We start from the raw sequence: 9,145 nt of genomic DNA, 5'->3' as shown, positions 1-9,145 counted from the left end.
CTATGCAGTCACTATCAGCAACCACATCGGTGTCTTCAGATATAACTTTAAAACAACAGTCCAAACCTTTCAGTACATCAAAGTCAGTTTTGTCTACCTCAGCATGTGTTTGTCGTTGGTCAGAATCATTGGACTTTGATGGGCCAACAGTAGGTCCTAATGGTGGTCAAATAGTACCTATCAAAAAAATAACTGATACATATCCTACAGTGTGTTCTGCCCCAAAGGAGGTGAAATGCAGTTCGAAACTTTATCCTCAACTTTCTGTTTCACAGCTTGGACAGGTTGTTATTTGTAATGAAAAAGATGGGCTCTTGTGCTTGAACAAAAACCAAGATATCACTCAGCAGTGCTTTGACTATGACATCAGAGTATTATGCTGTCATGGAAAATGTGACAACTCCACACAGGCAAGAACAACTGCTCCATCATCATCAGTGTCAAAAGGAAAAGATTCTCCAGCTGTTAAACCTACTGAGACAACAAATCTTAATACGTCATGCATATGTCAGTGGTCACGAGCCTTAGACTTTGGTGGGCCAACAGTAGGTCCTGAGGGTGGTCAAATAGTACCAATCAAAAAAATAACAGATACCTATCCTACAGTCTGTGCTGCCCCCAGAAAAGTGGTATGCAGTGCAAAACATTATCCTCAACTTTCTGTTTTACAACTTGGGCAAACTGTTATTTGTAATGAAAAAGATGGGCTCTTGTGCTTGAACAAAAAACAAGATATGACTCAACAATGCTTTGACTATGACATCAGAGTACTATGTTGTTATGGAAAATGTGACAACTCCACACAGGTACCAACAACTTCTCCTATGTTGTCAGCTTCAGCAAACGCAGCTTCTGCAATTGCACCTTTGGCAGCTTCTATATCTTCCAAGCCACTTAATCCTGCAATTCCTTTGTGCATTTGTCATTGGTCAAAATGGTTGGATTTTGGCACTTCAACAATAGGTCCTAAAGGTGGAAAACTTATACCTGTCAAAGCCATCACTGATGCTTATCCGATTATTTGTTCAAAACCACAGAAAGTTGAATGCCGCTCAAAACTTTATCCTGCACTTGCTCTTTCTCAGCTTGGCCAGACAGTGACGTGTAATCTTGAAGATGGCCTTGTTTGCTTGAATAAAAACCAAAGTGTTACCCAGCAGTGCTTTGACTATGAGATGAGATTGTTGTGTTGTCATGAAGAGTGTGTTAGTGCAACACTACCAGCAGCAGTATCTCTAGTTTTAAACAGTTCCTCCACAAGTGTAAGGTCAACTACTGCACCCCCAAAAAGAGATTTGGCTGCAACAATTTCAGAAACATTTCCTTCTCATTGTATTTGCCAGTGGTCAAATTGGGTGAATAATGGAAGCCTGACAACAGGGCCTAAAGGCGGCAAACTAATATCAATCAAATTCATCACTGACACTTATCCAACCACTTGCTCAAAACCACAGAAAATTGAATGCCGTGCAAAGCTTTATCCTGGATTTACTCTCTCCAAACTTGGTCAGGCAGTGACATGTAATCTTGAAGATGGACTTGTTTGCTTAAATAAAAACCAAAGTATTACCCAGCAGTGCTTTGACTATGAGATGAGATTGTTGTGTTGTCATGAAGAGTGTGTTAGTGCAACGCTACCAGAAGCAATAACTCTAGCTTTACGCAGTTCCTCCTCAAGTGTAAGCACAACCACTGCACCCCCAAGTCAAGATATTAATACAACCATATCAAAAACATTGAATTCTAAATGTATTTGCCAGTGGTCAGACTGGGTGAACTTTGGGAGCCCAACAACAGGGCCTGAAGGTGGTAAACTAATACCAGTCAAATTCATCACTGACACCTATCCAACAACCTGCTCAAAACCACAAGAAATTGAATGCCGTGCAAAACGTTATCCTGGACTTGCTCTCTCCCAACTTGGCCAGGCAGTGACATGTAATCTTAAAAATGGAGTTGTTTGCTTGAATAAAAACCAAAGTATTACCCAACAATGCTTTGACTATGAGATGAGATTGTTGTGTTGTCATGAAGAGTGTGTTAGTGCAACTCTGCCAGCGGCAATAACTCTAGCTTTACGCAGTTCCTTCACAAGTGTAAGCACAACCACTTTAGCCCCAAGAAGAGATGTTAACACAACAATCTCAAAAACAATAAATTCTAAATGTATTTGCCAGTGGTCAGACTGGTGGAATTTTGGGAGCCCAACAACCGGGCCTAAAGGTGGTGAACTAATACCAGTCAAATTGATCACCAACACTTATCCAACCATATGCTCAAAACCACAAAAAATTGAATGCCGTGCAAAACTTTATCCTGGACTTGCCCTTTCCCAACTTGGCCAAACAGTGAAATGTAATCTTGAAGATGGACTTGTTTGCTTGAATAAAAACCAAAGTAATACCCAGCAGTGCTTTGACTACGAGATGAGATTGTTGTGTTGTCATGAAGAGTGTGTTAGTGCAACGCTGCCAGAAGCAATAACTCTAGCTTTACGCAGTTCCTCCACAAATGTAAACACAACCACTGTACCCCCAAAAAGAGATGTCAACACAACCATCTCAAAAACAATGAACTCTAAATGTATTTGCCAGTGGTCAAACTGGGTGAACTTTGGGAGCCCAACAACAGGGCCTGAAGGTGGTAAACTAATACCAGTCAAAGTCATCACTGACACCTATCCAACAACCTGCTCAAAACCACAAGAAATTGAATGCCGTGCAAAACTTTATCCTGGACTTTCTCTTTCCCAACTTGGCCAGACAGTGATGTGTAATCTTGAAGATGGACTTGTTTGTCTAAATAAAAACCAAAGTATTACCCAGCAGTGCTTTGACTACGAGATGAGATTGTTGTGTTGTCATGAAGAGTGTGTTAGTGCAACGCTACCAGCAGCGATAACTCTAGCTTTACGCAGTTCCTCCAGAAGCATAAGCTCAACCACTGTACCCCCCAGAAGAGATATGGCTGCAACAATTTCAAAAACATTTCCTTCTTCTTGTATTTGCAAATGGTCAGACTGGATGGACTTTGGCAGCCCAACAACTGGACCTGAAGGTGGTGAAATTTTACCAATGACAAAAATAACAAACACATACTCTAATATTTGTCCTGCTCCAACTAAAGCTGAATGCCGTGCAAAACATTACCCTGGAGTACTACTTTCACAGCTAGGCCAGGTAGTAACATGCAATTCTCAAGAAGGACTAGTTTGTCTAAACAAGAACCAACATGTTACACAGCAATGCTTTGATTACGAGATTAAGGTGTTATGCTGTCAAGGACCATGTGGAAAATCATCAAAAATTTCACCAAGAATTCAGCGTTTATCCTACAGTGCAGTTGTGACTCCACCAAGTTTGCCAGATGTCACCGTTTCATCAGGAGGTCACATCACTGCACATCATGACTGTGTCTGTGAAGTTTATGGCAATACATTTAATCCAGGTAATTTTAATACTCCACTTCTCTGATAATTATGCTGTATACTGTTTATGCATTTATTATTATTTAGCTTAAACTCAGAATTAAATAATATGGTACTGTTTTTATTCCACAGAATCTGAAATTTACAATATAACCGATGGTGATGGATGGTGTTATATTGCAAAATGTGTCAAAATAGAAGAGAGGTGTGATGTGAAAAAAATATCAGGACCATGTTTAACAACAGTATTTCCAGCAGCCTCTGTGCCACTAACAGGCAACTGTGAGAAACATACGCCTCCCCTTACCGTAAGAGCATGTTTAACAATATATTTTTATGACATTCTTATTTTGTGACATAAATTGCTTATTTAACAGCCAAAGTAAAGTGCTTAATATTAAAAACAGTGACGACAAGAACAGCAATGATAATTCATAGCTTTACATTCTCTTCCCCTCAGAATGGTGAATCTGTCAAAGTGGGAAATTGCCTAATCGGGACATGCATGAATGGTTATATTCAGTATAAAGCAGTAGACTGTGATCCAGTACAGTACCCTGTGTGTGAAAACAAGTTTTCACCACTGAACGTTTCTGATGAATCAGGATGCTGTTTTAAACACGAGTGCCAATGTGAGTTAACATGGAACATCTGCCATTCTGTTGATTTTATGAGTTACTGTTTCACAATATTGTTTGGACTGATAAATTAACTTTGTGTATTGTTTCAGGTATTTGCAATGGCTTTCGTGACCTGCATTACATCACATTCGATGGAATATATTACCCTTTTCAAGGAAACTCCTCTCTTGTGCTTGTGCAAGAAATTGATTCAAAGTATAATTTTAGTGTTGTAGTTGATAATATCTGTGACATTGAAGATGATCTCTCCTGTCCCAAGTCCCTGGTGGTCCATTATAAATCTTTTAAGATCTTCATGACTCAGAGAGTTTCTGCTGGAGCTGTTATAAATTTGGTAAATAAGCCAAATCCTCATTTAAAAAAACAGACCAACTTTATATTAAGTGACCCTAATTACTATGCACACATATTTAAATGATAGATTTTTATATATTATTTAACTTAATATGTACATACATGGGGCGTCATGGTGGCAAAGTTGGTAGCACAATCGTCTCACAGCAAGAAGGTCGCTGGTTCGAGCCCTGGCTGGGTCAGTCGATAAAGGGGAATTGAAAAAGCTAAATTGGAGGTAGTGTATGAGTATGTATGGGTGTTTCCCAGTGTTGGGTTATGGCTGGGAGGGCGTCTGCTGAGTAAAACACATGCTGGATAAGATGGTGGTTCATTCCGCTGTGGCGACCCCTGATTAATAAAGGGACTAAGCCAAAAAGAAAATGAATGAATGTACATACATGTTTTTTTTATATATAATTATTTTTTAGGGGTTTTCACCTTTATTGTGATAGGACAGTGGAGATTTTACAGACAGGAAAGTGTGGGGAGCAGAGATAGGGGAAGGGTCGGCAAAGGACCTTGAGCCGGGAATCGAACTTGGGTTGCCGTGAACACCTAGGTGCCATGTGTCGACGCACTAACCACAAGGCTATTGGCGCCGACTTACATGTTTTTACAGTGTGCTTATAGTTTAATAATTAACTGTATGCAATTACATCTGTAATGAATTTCTGTGATTACATTCATAATTACAGTGTTGGCCCATTCTTTACACTTTGACCTACCCTTAAACTTACACATACACATACCTGTCCTTGACCTTACCTGTACCTAGTATTTAAGACCACTTAATATAAAGTGGGTCCAAAAAAATCTAAACTTAAAATTACAACTTCAGAATAAAAGTTTTTTAAATAAAGTTTGAATTATTTGTTGGGCATTTAATAGTAATGGTGAGATTGTGTATATTCAGCCATTTTCAGTTTGCATTGACTGACGTTTTCTGAGAAGCACATAGAAAAGTACAGTAACATAGAATGCTTTGGTAACAAAACTACTATGTTTTGATTTTGCTTTCTAGATTTACTTGAACAACAAGAAAGTCAGGTTACCATTTCAATATGAAGATGTCCGTGCTACAGAGACTGGCATGGAGTCTATTGTGGTCTTATCTGAGATTGATACACAGATCTCTTTTACTGGCACAATGTTTTCCATCCACCTCCCATGGCAAAAGTTTAATGGTAACACAGAAGGACTCTGTGGTAGGTTCACAATCATCCGTTATCTTTTTTCATCCAACTTGTTCAGATTTTTCTATTTATTTCAATCTGATTTTCTCCTTTTAGGCGTGTGTGATAATAACCAAATAAATGATTGTCGTCTGCCAAATGGCACCATTATATCATCTTGCCAAGAGATGGCTTCATATTGGCATGCGCATGATAGCAAGAACAGCAAAAACCTTCTGCCACCCAGACCAGAGTCCACCTCAGTGTCATCATGCGCTTATTCTGCAATGTGCAAAATCATTGAACACAAGTAAACATGTTGTTTAACTATTCTTCAAAAATGACAATGACAGCATGTGTATTAGATTCTAGATTGTGAATACTTTCACTCCTAGATCATACATAGTCAATGAAGTTCTCTAGGGGTGCTTTCACACCTGCCTTATTTAGTTCAGTTGAATCGCACTATAGTTCATTTTCCCTCTTGGTGCAGTTCGTTTGGGCAGGTGTCAATGTAGCAATCGCACTCAAGTGTGCACCAAAAGTGGATCAAAATAGAGTACCAAGACCTCCTTGAAGTGTTGGTCTCGATACGCTTTCAAACGAACCCTGGAGCGGTTTGTTTGAAGTGAGAACATGATTCGAACTAAAACAGACCCAACCGCAAATAGTACTGCGCCCTTTTGGACTAATCCAGCTGCTATAGGCCGATGTGCTGTGCATTATGGAATGTGGAGGAAAATATCTGTTGACAGCGCTTTACCAACAGTTTTAAACAGAGAGAGACAGGGAAAAACATTACCTGATAGAAAATGCTATGATGATAGATGTATAATTTATTGCCCTTGGTCTTGACCAAATGAAGCGAACTACAGATGTGAAAGCACCCTTAGTTTCTTTGATTTCAAATCAGTTTGATACTAATTATAATGGATTCCTTTGATCAAACCCACAGGATCTTTGAGAAATGTCACAGGTTTGTCCCAGTTGAGCCATATGTGTCAGCATGTACATTTGATGTGTGTAACAAGAGCAATGCAACCATTGGCTGTGCCAGTCTGCAGGCCTATGCTCACGAATGCGCAATGGCAGGAGTTTGTGTAGACTGGAGAGATGCAACAAATGGAGTTTGTGGTCAGTATGTTTATCATCTTAGTTGCTATTTACATCAAGATTCCATTAGTTAATGTATTTACTTACATGACCTAAGAATGAACACTTGTATAGCATCTATTAACCATAGTTCTGCATTTGCTAATGCATTATTAAAATCCAAAATTGTGACTGTGAACATTAGGTAATCCACTGCCAGTTAATGACGACCATCAATGAATGACTTTGTTCATTAAGATGAATAAATACTGTAGTAAGTGTAGCATTTGTTTGTTCATGTTAGTAAATACATTAACATTAATGCAGCCTTTTTAAATTGTGACCGCTTTACATAATTGTTGCAGAATAACATTTATTATTGTCTCTACAAAGACCTGACCATTTTTTTTCATTCAGATTTTAAGTGTAAAAGCCCGCAGAGGTATCTAGCATGTGGTCCTCAAGTGGAGCCAACCTGTGATGAAAGGTATGTAAAAAAACAAGACTTAATGGGTTAGTTCACTCAAAAGTGAATATTCTGTTACATGGAATGTTTTGACAACTCTCCTGTTAACTTAGTGTGGTTTAATTATAAACTAATTTCAAGAGGATCACGTGCTTATGATCAACACGGCTGGTTTCTCATTAACTCCATAATCTGCCCTATTAGATGATTACGGAAGCATTATATATAACCAGAGTTTTTCACTCCAGTTATCTTCGTCTTGAAGCTCCCCCTGCCCCTTCCACCCCTACTTCCTCCCCTTTTTTATTTCCGATAGGGCAACACGGTGGCCCAGTGGCTAACACTGTTGCCTCATAGCAAGAACACCTCTGGTCCAACCTCCTATTGGGACGGTTGGTGTTTCTGTGCGGAGTTTACATGTTCTCCCCATGTTCACATGGGCTTCCCCCGCGTTCCCTGGTTTCCTCCCACCGTCCAAAAACATAAACCATAGCCAATCGACTAAACCAAATTATCACCCAAGACAACCTTAGTTTACACTTCTCGCATGGCGGCAAGCAGGGGAGTTCTCGAGACCTACCTGAGCTCGGACTCCCCTCTCGCCCTTCTAACAGGAGGGCGCCCCGGGCTCGAGGATATTACGAACTCAGGGCTCTCCCCCGGGACAGCATGCCAATTACGCTTCATTGATTATCAGACAAGTGTGAACTCTTGAATTGGTTAAAAAATGTATGTGACCATTTTAATTTAAATTATTTTGAAGTTACAGTTGTCTATTTTTTATAATTTTATAAAGGCTGTACACATATAGGGTACAACAATTGTCTTAGGGGTCAATTTTGACCCACCAGCTATAAAACAATTTTTGCACCTTAAAAACTACAGGCACACACTCAACCTAGGCTCATTCCGAAAACGTAGTCCCGTGGACGTTTCTGGAGACCGCGAATTATGTAGCCGGAGGTACGGATGGCTACATTTCGTTTTTTTAAGCAAACGCTACGGGGCGGTATGACGCCGTTCCTTTTAGCGCTCGCCGACTGACCCCTTACCTTCGTGTGAAGGGCTTTCCCGCCGCAACCAGTTTGTCCGGTTAGCTCGTCCTGTGCGTCGTCGGACTCGAGACGCAGAGAGGAGCTGACCACGACGAGCGGGTTTGAGTCCGGGGAAGAGAGGTTCCAGAAATCAGGTAAGACTAAAACAGAATCCAAGAAATAAAGCGAAGTTCATAACAGGGTGAGAATGTGGTAAAATCCGAAAATCATTGGTTGGGTTTAGGGCGGGCGGGTCGATTGGTAAAATTGGTTGGGTTCGGGAAAGGAGGAGGGTGGGCCGATTGGCCGATCGCCCAGTCAATCATTCAGCCAATCAAACAGACAGACGTTCGTCCCCCTAGAACAGCGCGGGCGCGAACGGCACTCGCGGAAGACATCCGAGAAGCCAAAAAGGCGCACACAGCGGCCTCTCGTGGATTCGCGAAAACCAAAAACTGCAAAAATACATACCTCCCGGGACGTATTTCGCAGTCCCCAGAAACGTCCTCAGGACTACGTTTTCGGAATGAGCCTGGGTTGCACACACTGCTGCCACACTACACATACACACTCCAACACTTTCTTCATGCAAAATAGATTTGAGATTAAATTCTACATCTTTATCTTAGCGCTTTAGTGAAGGTGGGTCATGAGTGCAAAAACAATGTACAAAATTCTAAGACTACACAAGGGTTAAGAATGTCAAATGAACAAAAGGAAAATGGAAAGGGACTGATTAATCATTACATTTGACTTTTCTTTTGTTTATGTCTTTTTACTTTTGTGTCGTTTCAGATTTAATCAGGAACATTTGCATGGCAATAATGCATTCAGTAATTTGGAATCAATGCTGTGGGAAGGATGTTATTGCCCAAGTGGCACCACACGTTTGAGACGCAACTCTAATATATGTGTTCCAAGCTGTGGTAAGTGCAAATTAATAATAGTTTTAGTCTTATAGTTCATAGTGTTGTCTT

At 40.3% G+C, this 9,145-nt stretch overlaps 1 protein-coding gene across 1 annotated transcript in view; it reads left to right on the top strand.

The window, feature by feature from the left end:
- The first annotated feature begins 809 nt into the window (after nucleotides 1–809).
- muc5f (mucin 5f) overlaps nucleotides 810–9,145 on the top strand; it is an 8,848-nt gene continuing 512 nt past the window's right edge. The window contains exons 1-9 of the mRNA XM_056462458.1: nucleotides 810–3,447; nucleotides 3,560–3,735; nucleotides 3,888–4,059; nucleotides 4,158–4,402; nucleotides 5,426–5,609; nucleotides 5,694–5,886; nucleotides 6,532–6,710; nucleotides 7,086–7,155; nucleotides 8,964–9,094. Coding sequence (XP_056318433.1) covers nucleotides 825–3,447; nucleotides 3,560–3,735; nucleotides 3,888–4,059; nucleotides 4,158–4,402; nucleotides 5,426–5,609; nucleotides 5,694–5,886; nucleotides 6,532–6,710; nucleotides 7,086–7,155; nucleotides 8,964–9,094 — 3,973 coding nt within the window. The 5' untranslated portion in view covers nucleotides 810–824. The remainder of the gene's footprint in view (nucleotides 3,448–3,559; nucleotides 3,736–3,887; nucleotides 4,060–4,157; nucleotides 4,403–5,425; nucleotides 5,610–5,693; nucleotides 5,887–6,531; nucleotides 6,711–7,085; nucleotides 7,156–8,963; nucleotides 9,095–9,145) is intronic.

Source organism: Danio aesculapii, chromosome 7 (genome assembly GCF_903798145.1).
Source record: "Danio aesculapii chromosome 7, fDanAes4.1, whole genome shotgun sequence".
Lineage (NCBI taxonomy): Eukaryota > Metazoa > Chordata > Actinopteri > Cypriniformes > Danionidae > Danio > Danio aesculapii.
Note: the sequence above shows the minus strand (reverse complement) of the source record. Positions and strands in the feature narration are given on the sequence as shown.